The sequence below is a fragment of the Aspergillus piperis genome, assembly GCF_003184755.1.
Source record: "Aspergillus piperis CBS 112811 unplaced genomic scaffold BO85scaffold_11, whole genome shotgun sequence".
Lineage (NCBI taxonomy): Eukaryota > Fungi > Ascomycota > Eurotiomycetes > Eurotiales > Aspergillaceae > Aspergillus > Aspergillus piperis.
This window is the reverse complement of record NW_020291601.1, coordinates 837,516-861,958: the sequence shown is the minus strand read 5'-3', so window position 1 is coordinate 861,958 and position 24,443 is coordinate 837,516. Positions and strand designations below refer to the sequence as shown.

General features: G+C 49.8%; 7 protein-coding genes across 7 annotated transcripts; 3 read left to right on the top strand and 4 right to left on the bottom strand.

The window, feature by feature from the left end:
- Nucleotides 1–1,693: 1,693 nt before the first annotated feature.
- On the top strand, nucleotides 1,694–5,033 carry set2 (SET and WW domain protein; the record flags this gene model as incomplete). Its single annotated transcript, XM_025658713.1, has 4 exons — nucleotides 1,694–2,219; nucleotides 2,534–4,152; nucleotides 4,219–4,299; nucleotides 4,368–5,033. 4 exons carry the CDS (start codon nucleotides 1,694–1,696, stop codon nucleotides 5,031–5,033), a joined length of 2,892 nt encoding a protein of 963 aa, XP_025514812.1.
- Nucleotides 5,034–5,974: 941 nt separating this feature from the next.
- Nucleotides 5,975–7,650, bottom strand: BO85DRAFT_422949 (translation initiation factor 6). Its single transcript, XM_025657995.1, has 5 exons — nucleotides 7,280–7,650; nucleotides 7,109–7,180; nucleotides 6,959–7,045; nucleotides 6,696–6,884; nucleotides 5,975–6,586 (listed from the first exon to the last, which is right to left on the bottom strand). Exons 1-5 carry the CDS (start codon nucleotides 7,312–7,314, stop codon nucleotides 6,226–6,228), a joined length of 744 nt encoding a protein of 247 aa, XP_025514811.1. The 5' UTR covers nucleotides 7,315–7,650; the 3' UTR covers nucleotides 5,975–6,225.
- A 528-nt stretch (nucleotides 7,651–8,178) lies between these two features.
- BO85DRAFT_373554 (uncharacterized protein) lies at nucleotides 8,179–10,887 on the bottom strand (the record flags this gene model as incomplete). The annotated part of the gene is made up of 4 exons (XM_025656087.1): nucleotides 8,179–8,928; nucleotides 8,985–9,089; nucleotides 9,149–10,740; nucleotides 10,794–10,887. 4 exons carry the CDS (start codon nucleotides 10,885–10,887, stop codon nucleotides 8,179–8,181), a joined length of 2,541 nt encoding a protein of 846 aa, XP_025514810.1.
- Nucleotides 10,888–12,637: 1,750 nt separating this feature from the next.
- On the top strand, nucleotides 12,638–13,294 carry BO85DRAFT_43832 (uncharacterized protein). The gene has a single exon (XM_025658663.1). It carries the CDS (start codon nucleotides 12,846–12,848, stop codon nucleotides 13,230–13,232), a length of 387 nt encoding a protein of 128 aa, XP_025514809.1. The 5' UTR covers nucleotides 12,638–12,845; the 3' UTR covers nucleotides 13,233–13,294.
- An 835-nt stretch (nucleotides 13,295–14,129) lies between these two features.
- Nucleotides 14,130–15,769, bottom strand: BO85DRAFT_439391 (uncharacterized protein; the record flags this gene model as incomplete). Its single annotated transcript, XM_025658712.1, has 3 exons — nucleotides 14,130–14,153; nucleotides 14,241–14,292; nucleotides 14,481–15,769. 3 exons carry the CDS (start codon nucleotides 15,767–15,769, stop codon nucleotides 14,130–14,132), a joined length of 1,365 nt encoding a protein of 454 aa, XP_025514808.1.
- A 2,439-nt stretch (nucleotides 15,770–18,208) lies between these two features.
- Nucleotides 18,209–20,154, top strand: BO85DRAFT_43779 (putative UV excision repair protein (RadW)). Its single transcript, XM_025658641.1, has 7 exons — nucleotides 18,209–18,417; nucleotides 18,488–18,535; nucleotides 18,608–18,680; nucleotides 18,787–18,866; nucleotides 18,931–19,257; nucleotides 19,319–19,762; nucleotides 19,824–20,154. The coding sequence occupies exons 1-7, from the start codon at nucleotides 18,400–18,402 to the stop codon at nucleotides 19,941–19,943; spliced, it is 1,110 nt and encodes a 369-aa protein (XP_025514807.1). The 5' UTR covers nucleotides 18,209–18,399; the 3' UTR covers nucleotides 19,944–20,154.
- A 1,143-nt stretch (nucleotides 20,155–21,297) lies between these two features.
- Nucleotides 21,298–23,060, bottom strand: smp3 (glycosylphosphatidylinositol-alpha 1,2 mannosyltransferase smp3). The gene is made up of 3 exons (XM_025658629.1): nucleotides 22,652–23,060; nucleotides 22,465–22,592; nucleotides 21,298–22,410 (listed from the first exon to the last, which is right to left on the bottom strand). Exons 1-3 carry the CDS (start codon nucleotides 22,934–22,936, stop codon nucleotides 21,417–21,419), a joined length of 1,407 nt encoding a protein of 468 aa, XP_025514806.1. The 5' UTR covers nucleotides 22,937–23,060; the 3' UTR covers nucleotides 21,298–21,416.
- Between the last annotated feature and the right edge of the window lie 1,383 nt (nucleotides 23,061–24,443).

Below are 24,443 nucleotides of genomic sequence, written 5' to 3'. Positions count from 1 at the left end.
AAGCACGGTAGAAGAATGCTCCTGAATTCGACATGTCGTCCAGTACAGTCATTGCGTTGCATCCTAATGCTTCTCTTGCAGATCCTTTTTTTCTTACCTGCGTTCTCCACTGCATGTGAGTCCTGTACACCGGCCGTGGTATCCATGTTGCCATTTGATCTTCCGTCCGACCACCTATCCATTGGATGGGAGGATTAGGAGAGGGAGCTGCATGGCCAGGCGGACCCCTAGCCCTAGTCTTGTTGATTTGGGCGTCTCGTGGCCTATGATTTTGACTCCCGCATAAGCGAACCGCAAGTTGGTTGGAGGACAGTCTCTCCGTCTCCCCATCTGCAGGTGCCGGTCGTCTTAGCTTTCACGCGCTCTTCCTGCTTCATAACTACCCGGTGCCCCGTCCTCGGAAGATGCGACGGGAAGGGGGTAGCTGGACTTGAGATGGTACAGTAAGTCTGTATCTCCCAGGATTACGAATCGCAAGTTCCCTCCTGTGCTTTGACCTACGATGCCTTCGCTTTGTCTTGCTGGCCTGTCATTTTCCCATTAATTGTAGTCCGTTTCTGCAACCCCCGTTTACTCGGTCGTTGGCTTGAACTTGGCCCCGAATGCAATGTCCAGGTCTCATAACTCCATTGAAAGCCAGCTTTGCTTAGAAAGAAACCGTTCCAAGTGCTTCTGCTGACACTCTGATTTCTGCAAAGGTATCGCAGAGCCGAGTTTCTACTACTTAGGGACTATGACAACATGGATTGCCTACCAGATCTGCCCCGTCCTAGCACCATGACACCGTGAAGCTGAGTGCTCAGATCTTAATAACCCCACGATAGCTACAGTATTGAACAACTCCCAAATGCAAAGAGGTTAAAAGGGCAGAAAAGACCACATATAACAAGTGACCGTTAGTGGACCCCGAGTTAAGCATGGGTTGGTTTATGCTGGATCGATACTCGGTTAAGATCAGTTGGAATGCAAACCCTCTCGCTGGGATGATAACACGCGTCGAGCACCCACTGTCTCGTCTGTGAAAGCGATGTATTCACAGAGGATGAGAACAAAGGTATAATTCAATGCGTGTTTAACTCCGCATTCCCGATTAGACCTTTTGTGTGCTTTGAAAGAGACATACCGATAGTGAAGGATTATTGTCATGGTCTAAATGGGCGGGTGGCGGGTTTGTATACTGAGCCACCGGATCGTTGAGTCGAGGTGAATAGATAATAGACCACCTTGGCTTAGAATAGAACGACAATAACATTGAAATGAAAGATTCCCCAATATCTCAGTCCTCTCTGTAGGCTATTCCCGGCTAACACTGGGGTGGTCGTGAAACCTTGCTCTCGACCCTTTCTACCCTCGAGGTATTCTTGGCACCCGCGGAAAACGTGGGCGATGCTTTGACTTGCGACTTTCTTTCTGGTGGTTAAGTTCTCGTCGAATTATTCTGCCAGTCTTTCCTCATCGCTTCACTTTCCCTTCTTTGCTCTCTCTCTCTCTCTTTTTATTTTTTCTTTTCTCCTTCCGCCCCCCTTCTTTTATTTTCACCATTTACCTTTTTTCTTCTCTTTTGCTTCTTGTCTTCCACCAGACTGGAACTGCAACCACAACGACAACTTTCTCGCGCGGTCTCCGATCTAGCCTAGCCTCAGCGCATCTCCCACCGGGCACCGAATAAGTTGCGCGCTCCGTCCGTGTCGTCATGTCCCCTCATGACTACGCGGACCATCAATCAGAATCTGTCGCAGATGCGGTGACCGCGATGAAGCTGGAGTCCGACGCAGCGCCCGAAAACTCAGCCATGCCAAACGGCGGAGGAGCCATGATCAAGGATGAATCGTCAAACGCGGCCTCCAACGCCTCCCCCGTCCCGACCCCAAAGGCAGAACGATCACGATCTTCTTCTCGAGCCCCGGTGAAGAAGGAAGAGAACTACGAAGACGACGGAAGCAATGTGAAAGGGGCGGAGAACAATCATGGGGACAACGTGGAGGAGGAGAAAGTCGGCGGCGACATTATTGTCAAGCTCGAGCCTGGACAGCCTCCCAAGTTAACACGGAGCTCTTCCCAGAAGGTTGTTCCACGGCCACCGCAGTTGTTTGCCCATCTGCCGGATAGCACAGCTGAGGCTCAAGCGACGTTTGACTTGATGGACGCATGCACGTACGCCAATAAGTACATGGGCTATACTGAACATGCGATGGAATGCGATTGTGCTGAAGAATGGGGTAAGTTTTTACTGATTATCTCCTGCGCTGTCTGTCTACTCAACCTCGCCGTCACTGGCTTCATCGTTTGGCTCCTACGCGTGGTGGCGTTCCTCAAACCCATCTTGAGAGGGGGGTGGGAACGGCCACTTGGTCTACGCTCCTGCCTTTTTGTTTATTTTCTGTCCCTTCCCTATTTATTTAAACACTCTGTTATTTCACGTTGTTATTTCGATACATCTCCCCCTTTTCTTTGGTTGTTGGTTTTTCCATGTCTGTGTTGTTTTGTGTGTCTTCCCCCCACCTACGGACCTAATTAGTTAACCCATGACCAGAACCGTCGGTCTCCAAAAATCTGGCATGCGGTGAAGACTCAGATTGCATTAACCGCGCGACCAAGATCGAATGCATGGGCGATTGTGGATGTGGGCCAGAGTGTCAGAACCAACGATTCCAGCGAAGGGAATATGCTCCGGTGGCGGTGATCAAAACGGAAAAGAAAGGGTTCGGTCTCCGGGCGGAGGCTGACCTGCGACCGCACCAATTCATCTTTGAGTATGTGGGCGAAGTCATCAACGAGGGCCAATTTCGGCGCCGCATGAGACAGTATGACGAAGAGGGAATCAAGCACTTTTATTTCATGTCCCTCAGCAAGGGTGAATTTGTCGATGCGACCAAAAAGGGTAATCTTGGCCGCTTTTGCAACCATTCGTGCAATCCCAATTGTTATGTCGACAAGTGGGTCGTTGGCGAGAAACTTCGCATGGGAATTTTTGCTGAACGACACATTCAAGCTGGGGAGGAACTCGTCTTCAACTACAATGTCGACCGCTATGGGGCAGATCCGCAACCCTGTTACTGCGGCGAGCCTAACTGTACCGGCTTCATCGGAGGTAGAACTCAAACGGAGCGGGCTACTAAGTTGTCGAATGCTACCATCGAAGCTTTGGGTATTGACGATGCAGACGGCTGGGACACCGCGGTTGCGAAGCGGCCACGCAAGAAGAAGACGGGAGAGGACGATGAGGAATATGTGGACAGCGTGCAGCCCAAGTCCCTGGAGGAGAATGGCGTGACTAAGGTCATGGCGGCGCTCATGCAGTGCAAGGAGAAATGGATCGCGGTCAAGCTCCTGGGACGAATTCAGCGCTGTGATGATGAGCGAGTCCGTAATCGGGTGGTGAAAATGCATGGATACCAGATTCTGAACTCTCAGCTGGGCATGTGGAAGGAGGATCACAACGTCGTTTTACAGATTCTCGACATTCTCGACAAGTTTCCTCGTCTGACGCGGAACAAGATCATCGACTCCAAGATTGAGTCTACCATTCAACCATTGACCAGCTGTGGTGATGAGCGTGTGGAGAAGAAGTCAGCCACCTTGCTGCAAGTCTGGTCGACCCTCGAGGTTGGTTATCGCATTCCACGCATGAAGAGAAATCCCAATGCCACGACGCCAGCTGTTAACCAGTTCGGGCGGCGGGAGAACACTCGAGATGAGCGACGACGGTCAAAGTCTCGTTCCCGATCGAGGTCGCGGTCTATAGAAGCCCCTCGCGGGCCAGCTGCTCAAACGCGAGGCGGACATGGCCAGAGAAATCCTCACCATCATGGTCCCCGACCCTTCCGTCGACTATTCAACCCCCTCCCGCCAGGATGGTTCCAAGCAGAATCAAATGGGAGAACCTACTATTACTCCGCTCGCGGGGATACTACCTGGACGCGACCGACAAAGGCCGCTCCTCAACCGCCACCGGCCCCGAAAGAATCGAGAGACAAGGCATTGCAGGACATCATCGATGGTATCATGAACGCCAAGGAGAACACACCAAAGGAGAAGAGCGGGACCCCAGCTACACCACAAGCGTCTAGACCAACACCGGATATGAAGGATGGTCAAGAAAAGTGGAGGTCATATAGCGAGGAGAAGCGAAAGAAAATCTATGAGAACACGGTGAGTAGCACAGCGTTTGAGGCATAAAACTCGAGAAAGGCGTGCAAGTACTGACGCGCCGAATAGCTCTATCCCCATGTCAAGTATGTGGTGGACAAGTTCAAGCACAAACTTCCAAAAGACGACTTGAAACGCTATGCCAAAGATGTGAGATGAAACCTCTTTTGAAGCTTTCACAGAAGAATAGTCGAGCTAACCAATTGCTGTCAACACAGGTGGCTAAGAAATTGGTAAATTCGGATTTCAAAAACAACCGTGTTGGGGACCCTACCAAGATCGACGACAAGCAGCAAAAGAAGGTGAAGAAATTCTGCAAGGAATTCTTCGACAAAGCTGTCGTCAAGCACCGCGCATACGAACAACGGAAAGCAGAGCGACAGTCGAAAGAGCCAGATGCGAAGCCAATTGACGCGGCAGCGGAGGCCGTCGAGGATGACGGTCTGGACGTAAAGATGTCTGACGATGAGGACGATCGGGTTCCAACACAGGATGACGAGACGCCTACGACCATGACAGACGAAGTGCAAGGCCTCTTGAAACGTAAGAGAGAAGATGAGCCAAGCACCGGTGATGGAAGCACAACTGAGTATACTACCCCGTCTTCGTCCAAGCGCCAACGATCCTCCACGCCGCCACCACCACCCCCTCCTCCCATGAGCCCTGGTAACGAGCAAGGCCAAAGTGGCGAAGATGGGAATATGAAGAGCGATGCAGATGAGCCCACTCCTGCAGACAAACAAGATCTTGGTTCTCCTCCGCCTCCTCCGCCACCTCCTCCCTACCCTGAGCAGGAGATGGATACCAACGACAATCACTTCAACCCCGAAGATGGCGTGAAGGAGCTAAACCCGAGACACATTGGTATCGAGGGACGGGTATAGCATGAGTAACCCCAGCCAGCTAGTGAAACCAAAGCTAGCCAGCTGATATCCCCATCATCCATTCCACCCCAAGGGGGGAAGTTCCAGCATCGGGTCTGGTGTTCTAGGAGTTCGACTTGACTTGATATGATATGACTAATTGGCTGCCATTTAATCTTAGCCCTCCTTCTATTATTTTTGCCCCTCTATGTTCCCCAATACCTTAGCTTAAGGGGATTTGTTCGGAGAGCATCTGGTTCGTTTTGAATTGATCTGATTTGATTTGATCTGACTCGATTTGGCCGTTCATCTTATTCCTTGTGCCATTCTTCCCCTTGTGCTATTCTATTTTTTACTATATTTTATTCCCTCCCTTCCAGTTGCTCTTTCCTTCTCGTCTGGGTTTTCTTTCGTTTCTCTTTTTCTATATTTGCATTTCTATCCCCTTTTATTATCACTTTTCCTTGTTCAAACATGAATACCCCCAATTCGTACCCACGATAGCTATGATGATTGCATACCTCCCGGTCTTAGAGAGGAGAGAGAGAGAAAGGAAAACAACAAGAAGTACTCAATCAACAAGGATATTTCATTTCTTCTTAGGTTTTGTTGACGAGAGAGTGTGAGGGAGAGAGGATAAGTAGGATCATGAAGTGTATTACTAAAAGCACATATCTATATCTATTCTTTTCCCACTTCTAGATGTACCCATACGCAGTAGTGATTAAGTGTAGTGCATACATGCGTGTACAAATGTATACCATCATCATCATCATCATCATTATCAGTTGATATGATACTAATACTAGCTAATTCTACAACTAGTAGTAGATCATGAAACCAGATGGGCAGTTAGCATTTTCTCTTTAGTACTTACGAAGGTATTGATTTTCTTTACTTATAAAAATGATACGATGCGGAATGGAACCATATTCGCCTAGTTTGTTGGTTCCTTGTAATATGTATGCATGCATGCATGTATATTTTTGATTAGTTCCGTCAACTCTACGAGGATGATACAAAGGGAGATTTTTTAAGGAGAAGAATAGTGTCCAGTCAGTCCACACACACGCACACATATACACCCCCGGATATTCTACCCATTCCATTCATTCATAGCACAATAAGGATATTCATGTATGTTCGAAAGAGGCAAAGAAAAAAAAAAAGGAAAACGTTAAGAGAGGAAAAAAGAAAGGAAAAGGCGTTAAATCTAGTAGAAACTCTCCACGATACTCTCCTTGTTGGCGTTACCCATGCCAACACCACGGGGACCCATCTCACCCAGACGGAAGACACTTTCAATCACACTCAATTCCGTGGCTGTCGTGTCCAGACCCGTGACAGCGAGCCAGTCGTTCACGACCATACCGGCACCGACGACGGGGCTACCGCGGTTGACACTACCAGCGACGAGGGGCACTTGCAGGAGGGAGGAAAGTTCATCCTGGTCACGGATGGAGGTCTTGGGGTGGACGATACCACCTTGGTTGGAGAGGGCCATGTAGGAGCCAGTCAGGACGTTGTCGGCGACGGTTTGACGGAAGACTTCGACGCCGAGGACATCGGCGATGCTGTTGGTTTTTGTACATGTTAGCATGAAGTGTGCAAAAAAAAAAAAAAAAAAAAAAAAAAAAAAAAAAATTGCATGTATGTGTGTGTAAGGGGGTATCACGGGCATACATTTCTTCGGTTTCCCGCTCAAGATCCGGGTGGATCAGCGCGACATGGTCATTACAGCAGATGACGTTCCCCAGAGCCGAAAGACGTTCCTCTATACGTTGAATCTTCACCGAATCGGGTAGCGTATTCCGGAGATGTTGAAGCTCTTGGTCTGTCGTGGTGGTGGGGACGAGGAGACCGTTGCGGTTTCTGATATTGGGCGAAAGATGGTCAGTGGATTTTGATACGGAGATCAACAAATTTGAGTCCGGGCCTAGACATACCCTGCCGTCAGACGGCCAACAATGCGGGTTCCGGCGATGGTGGCGTGACAGATGGGAATGACATCTTGCAATTCGGCCTCGAATACACTAAATGGAGCGTTAATGGGACTGGGTTGTGATTCTGGTAGGAACGGGTATATATATATGCACCTGTAGAAGTTCTCGGAAGCGCCAATGGCAACAATAGCGTAGGAGTTGGTGAGACGGGAGAAAACACCGACCCTAGAAAGCGAATATGCATTAGTAAAGGGTCCAGAAGCTGTGAGGTCTGGGCTGCATGGTCAAGCAAGCCAACAGAAAATTCTCCGGGGTGCGTCTCACTCGTTGGAGTTCTCGAACTGCGCGCGGACGGCCATAATTCCTTCTGTCGGAGTCGGAGGACTAGTGATGGAAATAGTGAAGTTTGGAGAAATCTAGGTCTTGCGCTTCGAGAGAGCGAGGAAGTTGATCGAGTGCCCGTGAAAGGGAAAGAGATCGCTGGGAGGAGAGAGAGAGATTCGAAGTGGTGAAGGCGGGGTGAGGGCGAGGCAGAGCCTGTCGGGAAGAGGTTCGTGGCGGGGAAAACGGCGAGAAAGGAACACAAAGTGCTAAAACAGGACTTTGCGACTCGCAATTGACGAGAGACGGGACTCGATCAGGCAGAAGATGCAGGCAAATTAAAGAGCACAGCAGGGTCGTGAACCGCAGTGATGGAGGAAAAGCCCGAGGAAATAAAAAGCTTCGAGCGATAGCCCCGCCTATGGCACTAGTCCCAATCGGGGTGGAAGGCGGCGACCGGGCAGAACCAGTCATGAGTCAGCAATCAGCATCAGTCATCATTTCCCCCCGTCGACTCATCGCCAGCAAGACATGAGCCATTATGATTCATCCTCCGGTGGGTCTAGATTCCCCAGTAACTACTAGACCCAGCCCCCTTTACATAGTTACACCGCCGCATAGTACGGTTCCCCACTCCGGGTGAGAAGAGACGTGAGATCAAGAAGGACGAACTCAATAATATGAAAAATTAGAAATCATGTTTATTGAAGAGAAGATCCTAACCACTCAACGCCTAAGGGGAATCCTCCGTAGCTAAATACATAACCAGTCGCTAGGTAATCGAAAAGAGAAAAGGCCTTACATATCCCAACGAAGAAGTCTACTTCAAAACTCCGGGGGAGAATCCTAGCGCGAAAAGACAAATCAAGATAAGCCTGCGCGCACACTCATCCCCTTCCCCGCTAAAAGGGGGGACGAGGCCCTGGGGGAGGTGGTGGAGGCGGCGGCGGATAATAAAGACTTGGGGGGTGGTGTCCCGTCATAAAACCGGGTAGGGGAGGTCGATGAAAGTTGGACCCCGGCGGAGGAGGAAGGTGAGGAGGCCCTCCCATGGAGGCAAAAGGATCAGGCAAGCCGAGCTGTTCGTTGATCGGGGGAATCTGTTGCCCCGCTGGAAGAAGACGACGGGGCTGTTGTCTCTGGGGGGTGGGTGGAGGCAGCACAAATGGTCGAGTTTCGGCAGGGCCGTGGGCCAATGGCGGCTGTGCAGGCTGGGGCAGGAGGGCTCGATGAGTCGAGAGGCGTGGAGCAGCTTGTGACAGGGGAGGGCGCGGAGGCTCCGCCGCAGCAATATCTGCCAGGGCTGACAATGCTCGGGGACGCAAGTCAGGCAGCACCACCGGAGGACTGATCTCTGCCGGCACTGTGTTGCGAGGAACTTCAACAACCCCGGTCGCTTTCACCAACATGTCGAGAATCTGTTCAGCGGTCATGCCGGCAAAGGGGCCTGCGTCCCGGATTTCCTTCATCTGCGGATCAATGTCGTCGCCCACCTTGGCCCGCTGAACGAAGTCGTCCCAGCCAAAGTAAGCACGATCGTAAAGGGCTGCCCCAGAAGGATTCCGAACATAGTTGGAGCTGAAGCCTCTGAACACTTCCCTGGCGGGTGGTACCACTCGTCCGCGCTCCGGCTCAATTTCGGAATCATCAGTCTGCAGTGTAACGTTAGTAGCCATTCCTGGTTCCGAGCACCGGATTCTATACATACCTCAGTATGCTCATCATCTTCCGCGGCACGGCGGCCTTCGACAAAAGTCATATACGCCCCCTGACTGGCCAGCAGGTGCTCTTCGCGAATATTGCGGGCTTGGGCCTGTTGTTCGTTGGTTGTCAGGAGCTCGTCTAATGAAAAAAATAAGCGTCATCACTCACCCGATATCGCTCCTCAATAGCTTGCTTGTTGGCCTCGAATAGCCGGTGCTCCTGCGCCACCTTGAGTTCGTATTCCCGGCGTAAAACCTCCTTCCGCCCATTTAGTCTCTCCTTCAACTGCATATTGACTTCTTCAAACTCTGGCACGTTCTTATGCGCGTTCTTATCGCGGGCCAGTCGCTTCTCAGACTGCGTGGCTAGCACTGCCAGCGCCAGCCGCTGAGCAGCAGCCACTTTCTTGAAGGCCTTATCCAACTCCCGTTGCCTGTCCCGCAGCTTCTGGGTAGCTGCACTTGGGGAAGGAGAGCGGTCAGGCTCCACATCGCTCGAGCGATCCAGTTGTCGACCGGTGCGACCACCACGACCACTGCGTGCGGCGCCTCGTCCTCGTTTGTTCACTGCGAAACGCGCTGAGCCGCGACTCCGTCCACCACGACCGCGGCCTCGAGTCCGTCCACCACGGGTTGGTTTACCAGCCGTCGACTCCGTGGCTACCTCTGGCGTTGATCCTTCAATCTCTTCAGTCACCTGGCGAGAGTCGTAGTCAATTCTCGAGTCGGCCACGGCCTCAGCGGGGGACCGTGATGTCGGATTACCACCGGTGCCATTCTGCAATTGCTGATCTAATGTGTGCTCCAACTCGCCCTCTTCCACTTTAGGCTTCTTACTAGGGGATTCCGAGACACTCTCGCTCTCAACCGCACCAGTATCTTCTGGTTGAGATGACGACTTAGGCTTCTCGGATGCCTCTGGACTTGGGGTGGTCGTTGAATTCTGACGATCAGCAGTCTCAAGGGCTGCCGGTTCAGTGACACCACTCTTGTCTTCATCAACAACGGTGCCCTTTGGTGACTCTTCCTTCGTAAAAGAATGAAGGTCTGGCACGATGCTCTGAGGCTCATCTTGCGGTGGCCTGGGTTGCTCAGCCGGGACAGGAGTGGTCCTGTCTGGTGAAGGAGACTTGACCGCAGGAGCAGTAGAAGTAGCATTGTGAGTAGTGTCAATGATATTGTCAGCAAATTGCCGGCTTCTATTTCTCGTTCTGGTACTCGGGGCAGCAGTGGTAGAAGGGCTCGGCTCTGAGAATTTCGGGACGATGCCCTGATCGTTAGAACCATCTTCAGCTGATGTTGGATGCACATGGGCCCTGAGTCTCGCCGACTGCCTCGTAGTCCGAGGTGTCTCTTCAACCGTCGGCCCCCGCTTGACGCGCTTGTGCCGAGGGGTTTCTGGAACGGCTGTTACTGGCGTTTCAGGTTGGGCAGTGGCCAACTGGGCGCTTGCGCGAGTCCGAGTATTACGGGTTTCGCGAGCGGTGTTTTCACGGGCTACATTTTCACGCGCTGCAGTCTCACGGAGCGCCGCTTCGCGAGCTGCATTCTCCGCGGCAGTATTGGCTCGAGCAGCACGAGTGCTGAGCGTGATAATACGTGATGGGCGATTGGTGTTGTTTCTTAGATGATTGTTGCTGTTCCCAGCCGTAGCAGCAGTGTTGCTGGGGGCTCTAACATCATGTTGAGAGGCACGTGCATCTCGACTCGAACGTAAACTCCGAGTCACACGAACAGATGAGAAATCATCATTTGTGGAGTCTGGGGAGCCATAAGAATCTGCTGCGACAGCTGGAAGGGGGAAAAAAACTTACTAGTACTGTTCTGGGAAGCCCCTGCGCCAGCGTGACCACCAGAGGACGTAGCTGAGGCTTGGGTAGCTTCAAGTTTACGCTTGACCCCCGCCATTGCTGTCCACTATCTAGTTGAGAATTCGGTTAGAGTTAAGGATGCGTGAACGAGTCGAGCAAATGGGGTGGAGGGGCAATGGAAAGAAACAAGACGAATAACACAGTCGATATGAGGATCCACTTCTGAGAATCAACGTTTTAGGGGAAGACAGGAATAGACAACAAGGCTGTTGAGATGCAGTCGTTGATGGAGAACACAATGATAAGATGAGGCAAAAATGCAAGATCTTCAGGCAAGCAACACCAAAAGGGCAAGCAGTGAAGTGGGTCACGCGAAGTAGATGAGAAAGCAGGAGAGAAAAGAAATCAAAACAAGGAAAAGACGTATGTCAAGCAGGCCCCATTAAGATCAAGTAGGAACTGCAAGAAGATCAGGGAAGGGATGCAGGCATTAACTATGTTGAACGGTGAAAGGCCATGCTAAGCGACATGGGTACGTGAGGTTGAGAAAGGGAATGGGGAAAACGGTGAAAGAGCCAGGTGTATGGTACATTGGTTGGAATAAAGTTAAGGATGGGGATATGCTGGGGGTGAAGGACGCATCAGGAAGTACAGGGAAGAAAAGGGCGGAGGATGGCAGCCAGGCAAAAGGCCGAGATGAGACGAGAGGTATGTGACGATGGAAACGTGCCGGGAGGATCGCTCCCCAAGGAAAAAGCTGGGGGTCGCGTGGTTGCGGGAAGGAGAGCAGAAATAGAGAAGTAAAACGGGGGAACAATCGGGCAAGAAATGGGGGAGATGGGGAGGGAAAAGGATGAGAACATACCTGGAGGGGAGGGAATTAGGAAAAATTCCTCCTCGGAGCGTGGAACAGCAACGTGAAGGTAGGTAGAAGTAGTAGGTTGATTGAGTGAATCCCCAGGCGGAAACGCGAGGGTAGTAAGTCGAGATAGTAGTAAGTAGTAGTAGAATGGAGATTGGAGAGGGAATGAAGTAAAAAGAGGTTCGGCCAAGTGGATCAAGTGAGCGAAGCAAGAAAAGCTACCCGCTGTTTGGTTGGTTGGTTGGCGGGCCTGGCAGAGCGAGACTGTCAAGAGGGAGTGAGAAAGGAAAAGAGAGAAGAGAGAACAGAAGAGAGGAGAAGCCAGTACAAGGACGAACTTCGCCGGATGTAGAAGTAGTAAAAAGTAGAAAGTAGTAGATAAAAGGTTGGTTGGTTGGTTGGTTTGGTTTAGTGAGGTAGCAACAGCAAGCAGAAACAGCAGCTCCAGCTTGTCGTCGTTGTCGTCGTCGTAGTAGTAGCAGCAGCAGTAGCAATAACTACGGTCTACCAGAACGATCGATTCCCCAGCAATTGATCCCAAAAGTTGATCTTCATGCGCGGGCAGAGAAAGTCCGGTGTGATGTTTTGTAGAGCAGCGAAAGGAAAAGAAAAACCCAGGAAACGGAAAGGGAGGGAAAGACAATAGAAGGAGAAGGGGAAAAAAAAATAACACCACCCCAAATGACACGCAAAAGGGAGTGTTTAAACTAACTATTGCCGTACCTTCGATGGTTGAGAAGTCCGTGGGAAGGAAGGGGAAGGCCCAGGTAAAGATGAAAAATTGAGGAAGAAGACACCACCACCACCACAACAAGACAAGACAAGATTATGGAGAATCTTGAAGCTGATGGGCGATGAATTTGGCTGAGAAGATCAAGTCCAGTCCGTTCAGTCAGTCAGTCAGTTCAGTTCAAGCCAGTGTTAGTGTTAGCTGAACTAAAAAGACCGACGGCGAGGAATTTGACTGGGCCGTTTGGCTGTCCCGGCCGCTTGGAGTGGCGCAAAAGCAGGAGCCAGGGACCGACCACCCCGGCCCACGTTCCCAATATCCGAGTAGAAATTCGAAGATAGAAAGGAGAGATATAATTATTAAATCATCGAATAATAGTCAGATGGCATCTCTAACCCAGCACGACAAAACAATTACACAGAAGTTCATTTATATCTTAAAATAAGAAGAAAAAAAGGAGGAGATGAACGTGGAAAAGCCGAGCGACTGTCTGGATGGAATGAGTCGGAAATACGTCGTAAAGTCGAGCAGGGCCGTGTGGCCGTATAATTCCATCCCAGCCAATTCTGACCAACTAAAACCAAGTAAGATCCAGGCACTAAAATCATCGCTAAGGGAATTATCATTGTCGGACACCGGGACTACTTACGACTACTTACTCCCTCCTTCTCGACAAATCGCGCTGAAACCGTGCAACAATTCGATGAAGACTGCCAATGCTCCTTTGAGTGACAATGCTCGAAAGAAAGAAAAAATGGTGGTTCATCAAGATACACACGTGTTAAGATCCTTGCGTATAAACTTAGTCCGTGGTACCTTATGTACGACTTACTATTTATTATCTAGGTAGTCTTGTAAGTAGTATCTTTCTATCTATCTAGTAAATCTAGTAGATGATGGATGGATGGGTTTTCCGAAAGTGGGTACCTTCCTGCTTCCTCGTACTTTATAACTAACCTCGAATCTCCATTTCCACATTTCCGATTACGGAGTAAGTTAAGTAAGTAAAACTTTTGAAACTCTCTTTCTCTTCATGATGCGAGACAGTAGTACAAGTTCTTCAATTTTCTCACTCCTAGAGCCAATTTTATTCCCTGTCAATATCCCACCTTCCCTTCCATATATTGTCAAAAATAGACACAGATCAATCACCATCATCAAGCTCTTCTTCCCCTTGACTTCGTCACTTCAACCCTTAGGCCTAATATTTCCCCAATTAGCTCACCTCTACTCCTTTCACAATACTGGTGTAAGAATGGTGTTGAGATGATTCAATACCCGCTTACGTTCTCAGTCAAAAAGTCCTTTTCACAGGGCAAGGAAAAACAAGAGTATCAGACAGTCACTCAATTTCTGATTTACCTCGTAACACAAAACAAACTTCAGGAAAGAAAAGAAAAGATAAAACATCACAAACCAGAAATCCGCCAATTCATGACGAATGTGCGCCTCGTAAGAGTCTGGTCCATGACAGGTGTACATCTGCATGGATATGCACGAAATAAAAAGAAAAAGGCCGCACTTGATCCAAGTTCACCGTATGACGGATCAGGTTTTTTTGAGGAAGAGAATCGGCTCCCGTGGGTAGGGATGACGCAGGCATTTATGGTTTTGCTTGGCTTTTTCTGGTGGTTATTTTGAGGTATAATTTGATCGTGTTGATTCTTATGCTGTCATTGGATGTTGTGTTTGATTATATAGACATATTACCTTGATCTTCTTCATGGTCAAGAATAGTGGCTTCTACTTAGAATTCGATCATGATTCGCTTCTATAATGTATTTCGATACCTCAAAAGTTTCAACTTCACCCCCCAGTAGAAAACTAGCACTGACAAGCCACATATAATGTAACTTACTGGCTGTCGGCATACCCGCCATTCAGTAGAGAGCCATGATGCATTATATGATCTATACTTATCTAGGAAAGTACTTGCTAACTACATCAAACGCTATGTCCAGGATATCTATCAACATAGGAAAAGAAGAACAAACAAAGGAAAGACATGTAAGCCCAAACCTGCAATGCGGTCGCGCCCCCTTTTCGGCCCAGCTAGCTCTCATCCGGTGATTCGTTCAAGTCATACTTTTTTTCATACCGTGATATACTGCTCCGCACATCTGCCGCCATGATGAAGCTAGGCATGGGAGATCCTCGACCGCTGGGTTCCGGTGACTCGGTATTCCGTTCCATCCCGTTCAGTGGTTGATCGAACAGCGGCGATCTGCTGCGTGGTGCTTGGGATCGCAGCGAACGAGTGGATCTGACCCGGTTCAAGGCCTGCACGGAAATGGTCTGACCGGCTGCTGGTGAGGCAATCACCGTGGTACCTGGCATTGGGGTCGGGGGCGGCGATGAGCTGTCAGAGCGAAATAACGGATGAATGAAGCTCTCATCGGGGAGTTTCAGCTTAGGAGGGGCAGGTCTGGCGGGAGTCACCAGCTGTGTTGATGAAGTCGCGGGTGATGACCGTGCTGACGAGGGTTGGCGAACCAAGCCATCCAAGGATCGCTTTGTATCGGAATAGCTTCGTCGAATTTTGGGCGGTTCGGGGCGAAGCTTGATCCCAGCTGCTGCACTGCCGGCTTGGTCAACGGGGTGCTCCTCTACTGTGGCCGGTGTGGCTGTGCTGTCTCCATGAGGTACGTATGATCGCTGCAGGTCGAAGGAGCTTTGCTTGGAGTCATGCTGGAATAGTGTGCGTCCAGAATAGCGATTTGAGGCCTGGGACTCTGTATTTGAAACAGACGGTTGGATCGGAGGGACAGTGTCGGAATTAGTCTTCAAATCAGCGGATGGTCGCTGAGACTCGCTGGCCAGAGAGGATGATTGCACGGTGCTTGCGTCTTTCACGCTGGCTTTATCAGAAAGCACCTCAAGCTCTTGGGATACGGATGGCGGCGACCATTTGCTAGTGGATTCCCGTCTCGCCAAGGTTGTCAGGAAATAGCCTCCTAGTATGCCTTGGCTGAGGACCGAAATGGCCCATATGGTGCAGCGAGCCACTAGCAAGGACTGATGCCTTGTGACCGACTTCTTAGCTGACACGGACTGAGCTGCACTCCATGCTATCCCTCCTGCCGTCACGCCAGTGGCCACGGATAAATATGCAGCAATAAGCCCATATGCAATGGCTCGGTGGTTTCTGCACTGCTCTGTAGGCTCAGTTTTTATATCTTTGATCCAGAGGAGCATCAGAGATACAAGCGCAAGACAGCTGACTGCGCCCAAGCTGACAATGGCCGATTCCACCGAAGACACACGAGATGAGAGGGATCTGGAGAAGGTGAAGCACATGCCATCGAGGATAGTAGTAATGAACGTCGATAATAAAGTAGTGCCACCCAGGATCCGGGCTGGTGAGGCCCTGGGCATACTAAGAGACATGAAAAAGGGGGGGGTCAGGACTATACGAAGGAAGATGGATGCTGCGGACTTCGTGGTAAAGACAGTGTCCAACGATCGCCCTTAAGGGACAGGTGCAGATGCCAGAATATTTCCAAGGGTCCTCTCAGATATTCAAATCAAGGGGCTCAAAGATGTCGAGTCTAGCAGCACAGCTCAGCCGAAGCGATTGAGGCAGTTGGTACCAAGCCAAGCCGGCCGTCGTAGTTTGGACTGACCGTGACGTCGAGAGCGTTCTGGACTTGAGGGAAAGCCTTGGGAAGTACAGAGGCAATATGATAGCATGGAAGGACAGTGTGATAATGTCTCGATGGAAAAGATCGGGCGGACAAAATCGTGGGCGTGACGAGTTAGCAATGATCAAACGAGGGACAATGGTGGACGAGGGTCGAGCCGGAGTAAATACCCAACAACCCGGAAAGAACGAGAGTCAATCAATTAAGCTAAAGAGGGAAAGACGGGGGGAATGGGTTCCCCGAGGATAATTGAATAAGGACGCATGGATTGTTCGAAGAAAAAGCGCGTATGCATTTACCAGGATTATCATGACAGGGGGGGCGTTGACTACTTCGAGCAGCGGTCGAATGGCAATGGCGAATGGACCTGGAGCCGAGCAATCTACGCCTCCAGGGTCTCGATCTCACTAGACTAGCAGGGGCTGCCAGAGAAGCAGATGGGAATCATACCAATCTTAGTGCGGATCGGTAGGCTCGGTGATCGAGGTGCCTTTCTCGACCATTCCCTCGATGCCCTAGTCTTGCCAGCTATTGGGGGAACTGGGCCCCTCTCGATTGCCACGAAAGGGAAGGGGGTGGTCGTGTCGAGTAGGTAGGGGCACCAGGGAAGGAAAACGGAAAAAGAAAACATATTAACAAAGGGTTTCATGATCACTGTCAAGCTGACTCGTACTTATATACGTCAAAGGGAAGCCTCATGGTTTGGCGATGACTTCCAACGGCCAGGGATGACATGCCTTTAACCTCAGGAACTGTCACCCACGCAGCCTTCATGAACCTACATGCTTAATCTTCGTATGATTATCCCCCAGTACGATGCAAAGACAAAAACTCTGAGCTTGAACTTCAAGTTCACCACCAAAGAGGAGTGACGAATTAATTCGCCAACGCTGCACGGCATACCTCAGAGGTATCCTCATCATATGGAACAGGTCTAGAAGAGAATTTGTCAGATCAGGCTGGCTTTGCTGTACGCAGCGGCCGGGAGGATCTCCAGAGTTCCGGGAAAGCCTTAATTGGGAGATCGTCTGTTTGGATTCCTGGATGGGACTTGGGGAGCGCCCAAGTCCTGCAAAGCAGAGCTGTGATCTATCACTCCGTTCCCGGGAGGGGCCGCTATAGTTACTTGTGAAGGATGAGAAGCGGGGAGGCAGCGGCTCCCCCTAAACAATGGTTTGGGAGGGGAGGTAAAAGAGATTAGAACCATCATCTAATGATTCTGGCTGGAAGAGCAAACAATCAGTGCAGTAGAGATGGAATTATATGGAGACTTAATTGATCTCTGCAGTACAATGGGGTGAGAATTTTCCCCCAAAGGCGGCAGCTACTAAATTGTGGAATCCTGATGGCTTCGTGTTGTGTAAAAGTAGTTCTCTCCACCGCATCAACCACTCCATGTGATACATCTATACGACAGGTCGATAGGGCCATACCCCTTGCCACGGGTGGCACGGCATCCAAAGTACCAAGCACTGCAACTCCGTATAGGTTACAAAATTATTGTATATGGTTTCATCATATCAGGGAAGAAGAGAAAGCGGCGCAGAACGAGAAGAGTTTAACTGGGCGCATCATCGCTTTGTGGAGCGGGTAGGAAAAGGAAGACTGCCAGTCGCGTACTAAGTAATAGGTAGTAATAGTAATCTGATAATACTTCTCCGTATTTTAGAGTCATAGTATTGAATATGTAAGTGGATGGTAACAAATAAATACTAGTAGTACTAAGCAGTATTGCTGTGGTCAATTCTTGATTTAGGACTGGTGGTCGGCATTGAACGAAGATATATTTCCATCGATAACTTCCCGAATGGCAATAGTAGCAACAGCAATTGCCTGATTCAAGGTACAAAACTAGTACTTTACTTTCAATACACCCTATTTCATGGAACTGGCTGCCTACAATATTCTGGGGAGCATTTCGAGCGAATAGTGATATTTTCGGAGCATTAATTTAGCCTCCAATTATGACCATCACATTGAAAGTTAAGTAGATAGATAGATGGAGAGACAGATATAGTATACTACTCTTTCACTATGTGAAAAAGAGTGGCTGAGTAGTACCTTCGCAAACAAAACAAAACCAAACTAGCGAGGGGTTTTGTGTGGCTGAGTGGCTGGGGAAGGAAAGACCGTGAGTGACCGCCTCCCGCCAGCTCCTTCTCTCGCTCCGGCGTCATGATTGTCATCATCAATCATCGCTTGCTGCTCTTCCGGTTTATTTCCAGACCGTTGATTGTTTCCCCCCTCTTTCCCTCCCCCTCATCAAACTACATCAACAGGTGCTTCTAGCTACCCCGTATATCCCTTCTTCTACATCTCCGTGCTCCTCAGAATACCACCCCACCGAGCCATCTCTCTTCCATCTGGTGGCGCAAGATGAAGCTCACGTTCAAGGTACGCGTGATTTCTACCCCACCCCCTCTGCTTGTCCTCGAGTCTGACATGTTCGTTCTCCCTCCTCTAGGACCTGAAACAACAAAAGTTTGTAATCGATGCAGAGCCCTCGGAGACGGTAGGCGGTTCCCTTCTCTCAGCGTCGTGACTTTGCCGGCGTCAGTGCGGGGCTAAATGAATTATCCGACAGGTCGGGCAAGTGAAGGAAAAGATCTCCAAGGAGAAGGGATGGGAGGTTCCTCAGCTTAAGCTCATCTACTCTGGTAAGTAAAGTATCTTTTGCATTTTACAGTTGTTGCACCTTTCTCGATAACCTCTGCCACTATGTTAGGCCGTAATTGCAGCGCTAACCGTTCTTCGCTCCAACAGGAAAGATCCTTCAAGATGACAAGACGATCGAGTCATACAACATCGAGGAGAAGGGGTTCATAGTGTGCATGGTCTCTAAGGTACGTAGACCTGAGGCTAAAGGATACATGCCTTTTGGATGAAGGTCTAATCTCTCGTGTGTAGCCCAAGGCTACTTCCTCCGGCACCTCGTCACAAGCGCCCTCCACCCCATCCAGAGCAGTCACCTCTACCCCTGCTGCGCCTCCCGCCCCAGCTCCATCTGCCGCTTCCACTACACCGGCTGTTCCTTCGACTCCCTCCCCGGCCGCCGCGGGGGCCGCCCAGGCACAGGGCTCCGCATTCAATGACCCCTCCGCATTGCTGAGTGGCACTCAGAGCGAAGCTGTCGTGGCTCAGATGGAGGCAATGGGTTTCGCTCGGAGTGATGTTAACCGTGCAATGAGGGCTGCTTTCTTCAACCCCGACCGTGCTATTGAATACCTTTTGAATGTGAGTTCATGGCGCTGGCATCCGGCCATGGGTTGCCCGATTTTGCGCTGACTTTAAGCAGGGTATCCCCGAGAACATTCAACAGGAACAGCAACAGCAAGCCGCTGCCGCTAGCGCACCCCAGACTGCTGCTCCCGAAAGCGCTCCGTCCGCTGGTGACGACGAACCGGTCAACCTGTTCGAGGCTGCCGCTCAGGCTGGTGGCCAGGAGGGAGGAGCTCGAGGAGCTCGAGGTGCTGGTGGCGCTGAACTCCCGAGTCTCGAATTTCTTCGCAATAACCCCCACTTCCAGCAGCTTCGTCAGTTGGTCCAACAACAACCACAAATGCTCGAGCCCATCCTTCAACAAGTCGCCGCTGGAAACCCCCAAATCGCGCAGCTCATTGGTCAGAATGAGGAACAATTCCTGCAGCTCCTGAGTGAGGAACCTGATGATGACGAGGCGCTGCCCCCTGGTACGACTCAAATTCACGTCACGGAAGAGGAGAGAGATGCCATTGAACGCGTGCGTATACCATAATCCCATCATCCTTTGTGGAAACGTAGCTGACATGTTTTTTTGCTAGCTCTGCCGGCTTGGATTCTCTCGGGACTTGGTCATTCAAGCTTATTTCGCTTGCGACAAGAACGAAGAGCTCGCAGCTAACTATCTGTTTGAAAACCCTGATGATCCCGAGGATATGTGATTCCAGCACGGCCCGTGTATTCCCATGTGTTTGAGATGCTGCTCACTGCTTCGAATCATGTTCTCTTTTCCTAATTAACGTCGATATGTACCCACTTTTTTCCTCTTCCCCTTCGCCTCAAGATTTTATGAGAGTCGACGATTACGTAGATCAGAGAATGGCTTCAACCTCATGCTTCTGGCTTGCGAACCCCAGCCCAGGCTGGAGCGTGTCTTTTATTGTCGGATCTACCTCCCGATAGTACTTATCCTTCGCACGCTCGTCCTAACACTGGATGACATATTAGTAGGCCAGTGTCACTGATGGACGGAAGATGCTTCCATTTTCGCAATATTCTCATGTTTCTTCTCTATTTTGACTTCTATCATTCTATCTCCTTCTCCAACTCCTCAATATGACCTTCCAGTCATGTATCTAGTTAATGGAAACGAAAACAAGGCGTTGCGCCCCCTTTCCTCCCTCCCCCTTGCCTCAGTCATTCTACCCACCCCCAAATCTATCTATCTACAACATCAAGAAATTATCTATTGGTTCGGAGTTGCTAAAAGTCAAGACTCCTGATTTGTTGTTTTATGCAGTACAAACTACGAGTAGTACTACTTGTAGCTAGAGGTGGCGTAGAGGCAGATAGGAAGGTAGGAAGTAAGGGGAGTTCAGGATCCCCGAACGCATGACCGACCGACATGACTGACTGTCTGTTTGTCCCGATCTGCGCTTGATCGGATGACATGATACATACTAACTACTAGTAGGTTGGCACGGATGACTAGGTGCCAGCATGTGGGATCACTATCATCCTGGAATGTTGTGCTATCATGATGTTATGTCGGTTAGTTACTAATTACTAAGTTGAATATTTAATCTAGGCGGTTTATATGAGTAGTATGTAGGCTTGGTTGGGTAGTACTGGGTATTTTAGGTGATGTTATATATAATGGTGCTTAAGTTTCTCACTAGGGGTTGGCATATATCTTTACGAATTGGAAAGAGCTCTGACGTGATTATGATTATTGGGGGGGTATATTCTATTGTCGTGATGATGAGATAATATGTGGGTTTTGTAGGAATGGGTATAGGAAGGGTAGGATGTTGGGTACATGCACGCAGTAATAGGGTACTACTAAGCGTGTAGAATCTGTACCGATTGACTAAGTAGTAGAGAGATCTTCGCTGAGAGGATGAGAACGGAAGATGGTTCATGTGGTTGGTGGGGTATATAATGGGATATAGTAGCATGGGTATGTAGTATAATCTGCTGGTGATAGGTAGGTAGGTAGGATGTGTGATATGAGAAAGGGCTAATCAAAACGGGCGTGTAAATGCCAAGAAGAAGGGATAAAAAACAATAACCAAGAAAAGAAGAGGAAAGAAGATGTGAAGGCTGTCTCCGTCGAAAGCGGGATCTAAGTCGTTTCCCGCTGCCAGCTGACCGAGTGAGCTTCAACGTCATCTGATATTTCAAAGCGTAATCTGTCAAACACAACCACTTCTTCGTGCGGCCCAGACGGACAATCCGCGTCTACCGATCACTCGGTTCAAGGTAGGGAAAATGCCATCAGTGCCAAAGTCCAGGTCATCCAAATTGAGATGCTTGCGCCAAGTCCACAGCTCGTGCAGTGTGAGACCTGAATTGTCGGGCGAGGGATGTGTATACCGGTCGAGGAAAGTAGCGGATTTAGGTGCGACCACAAAGACCGAGCGTTCGGGATGATCCACGCTGTTGCTTTCGTCGGGGTTTGGGCATTGTGGCACCAATTTCTCGAGCTCGTTGGCCATTTCTGGTCCGGAGATACCCATCAAGTCCCGCGTTTCGATGTCCAGCTGGGTGCTGGTGCTCTCTCCCAACAACCACAATGGAGGGGAATAGGTTTTCCACCAGAGTATTGTAGCCGATTTCTGGGCATTGTCGATGGCACCAGCCTCGAAGAAGCTATCGGAGACGATTGAGGGGATCGCAAGCTGAGTAGGGACTACGCCACCCTGATGGTACACTCCCATGAGGAACCCTAGAGCGGCATTGAAAATCACCCAAGCCGCCAAGAAAAGACGCGATTTGCGCACGCGGAGGCAACTAAGGAGGAGCGGGACGCATGGAAGCAGGAACCGGGGTTCCTGGTGCGGAAACAAGGAAAGCATAGCGGTTGCTGATATGGCAGAGACGGCGCGTATGTTTTTTAGCGAAGACTGAATTGCTTTCGACTTGCTCAAAGAAAGTACTATCGCCACATACGCTGGCCCCAGGAGTTGCGGCAGATTGACTAGAAAGTGATGGTACCGAGGGTGAAGACCATGGAGAGCTAGGTTGGACTTGTCGCTATTATAGAGCAGATTATTGAGGGGCGTGATGATAGGTGCGTGAACAGCGTCCCAAAGCGAGGCAGAAGGGTTGTAGAACGTTGTATCGACAAGGACAGCGATGCAGAAGAAGAATAAACCGAACCCAGCGAATGAAAGCAAGGAGAAAGGCCTAGAAATGTTAGACTTGGTGGAAAGAGAGGGTCCAAAGCTGCGCAATACGTACTTGCGCCAGAAATGAGCCAGTAACCGCAGTCCTGGGACGAGGAGGAAGGCCGGAAAAGTGATGCGGTTGAAAACACCCACGACGGCGATGAGAGATAGCACGGCGCATGCGAAGATGGACGAGCGTCGCTATAAGCAGTGATTAGCCAGGAGCTAGCATTATATGAATTCCGCACTAATAAACCTACCTTGTTATCAACAATGCGCTGAATCAAGACTAAGCCCCAGGCGACCAACAGGGTCTCGATGGAGTTGGAGAAGGTGTGCGTCTGATATGTCCAGGTGACATACGAGGATGCGACTAGGACCACCGTTGCGCGGCGATGGCGCGGTAGGGGAACCAGCTCATAGACGGCCCAATCCTCGAGCACAAAGCTCAAGAGAAACATGACCCCTCGCAACACATAGTAAACCAGCTCTGGCGGAGGGTTTAGTGTCCCGCTTTCTGTATAGAATCCCTTCAGCAGGTTCATCGGTACGTCGTAGGTCGGCCATAGTGGGAAGACGCTGCGTATTGGCTTATCGGAGGTAAATTCCCAGGGTAAGCGGGAAGGATAGGAGAAAATGCGACCTAGGGAAACATTTGTGAGCAATGCGCATTCAGTTCCCACGTAGATTTGGGGTTTGCGGTGGAGAGGACAAGGCTGCTTCGATGCGCGGGATGCGTCGGAAGAGCGCCATCTCCAGTCACAAGCGGTCGCACCGCCCGAGAATAAAAAGATCAAGATCGCAACGAAGATAGAAAATAATCTGTGCGACTCAGCGGAATTGACTCACCTGCAAAGACTTCGGGGCCTTGGAAATTCTCATCCGGGTGTAAATAACTTGGAGACAGTGCGAAGTACACCCGGATCACCAGCAGCAGCAGGTACGTTCGTCTCCACATGGCTTGGGATTGGAGGGGGTTGGATTGAAGCACGGAGACTCTCAAGGCGACAAGGAACCAGTCTGATTTTGGGGGATACTGTACATGCCGGTTGCCTAGTACTAGTAGCCGTCCTGCATCCGAGAAGATTTATGGAGATGAACGTGGAAAGAGAAATCAAGGAATGACTTGTTGGGACATGAAGGGCGGGCTATCCAGAAACAGGAAAAGGGAAAAACAATAGATGCAAAAGCAACTATAGAGCGATAGAGGGAGAGGGAGAGGGGAAAAAAAAAGAGAGAAAAGAAAAGAAAAGAAGGTCAAAACGTAAGATTCCAGGAGAAACAAAGCGCACTGGAGATAAATGTTTATCCCCGAGAAGTTGAAGCGTTAGACTCCGAGTGGTGGTAGTTGTCGTGTTCGTGGGGTGATATCACTTCTTTCTGCCAGGAACTATTGGCTTTTGGGGTGAAATTACTCCGTTGATAGTTCAGTCCTGGTTTGTGCTGGTGGGTCAGACAGCCCATCGAGGATCCTCAGGAACGGATCTATCGGCAATTTTGACATCCAAGCATTGAGGCAGATGGGAATTCTCCAACTTGGCAACAACTGGAGACCTTTCCCTTCCACTTCTGCATCCGTGCGCACCCCCAGAGTTAGTGCGACCGATCGATGGAATGTTGAATGCTGATGGTGTGTGTTGTTGATGCAGCGGTCGGGATTTCCTCCATTGGGAAACACTAGATTCTAGATGATTTCCAGAGGATGAACAGTGTTTGATCAGCTTCTGCGAGATATCTAGGGGATACCCTTGCTATCGTATATCCTGACCAAAGAAACTACCAATTGCTTGTTGGACCTTGGTGGAAGGTACTATACAGATGGCGTATAGTTTATAGTCTTCAGTCAACGTCATTCGCATCAATGAATACAATAGATCAACTAAGCAACAATGGGCATAAGATTTAGATAAGGTCAATGAGGATTAGAACAATAGGCAATATCCATTATGGAATTGTACTTTGTAATAGTATTCACTCTGCTGGTTCATTTGCTTGTCTTGTGAGTAAGTAAGTAAAGTAAAGCAAGTAAGGGAAAAGGAAATCGAAAGAAGA

Bases quoted from the DNA above. Each gene is read 5' to 3' on its own strand.
- BO85DRAFT_43779 (XM_025658641.1), top strand. The intron at 18,536-18,607 runs GTAGGCGGTTCC...ATTATCCGACAG, and splicing joins ATGCAGAGCCCTCGGAGACG to GTCGGGCAAGTGAAGGAAAA. The intron at 19,763-19,823 runs GTGCGTATACCA...TTTTTTTGCTAG, and splicing joins AGAGAGATGCCATTGAACGC to CTCTGCCGGCTTGGATTCTC.
- BO85DRAFT_43832 (XM_025658663.1), top strand. From the start codon at position 12,846: ATGAACGTGGAAAAGCCGAGCGACTGTCTGGATGGAATGAGTCGGAAA.
- smp3 (XM_025658629.1), bottom strand. From the start codon at position 22,936: ATGAACCTGCTGAAGGGATTCTATACAGAAAGCGGGACACTAAACCCT. The intron at 22,593-22,651 runs GTAGGTTTATTA...CACTGCTTATAG, and splicing joins AGCGCATTGTTGATAACAAG to CGACGCTCGTCCATCTTCGC. The intron at 22,411-22,464 runs GTACGTATTGCG...TAACATTTCTAG, and splicing joins CTGGCTCATTTCTGGCGCAA to GCCTTTCTCCTTGCTTTCAT.
- BO85DRAFT_422949 (XM_025657995.1), bottom strand. From the start codon at position 7,314: ATGGCCGTCCGCGCGCAGTTCGAGAACTCCAACGA. The intron at 6,885-6,958 runs GTATGTCTAGGC...GCCCAATATCAG, and splicing joins GTTGGCCGTCTGACGGCAGG to AAACCGCAACGGTCTCCTCG. The intron at 6,587-6,695 runs GTATGCCCGTGA...AAAAACCAACAG, and splicing joins GAGCGGGAAACCGAAGAAAT to CATCGCCGATGTCCTCGGCG.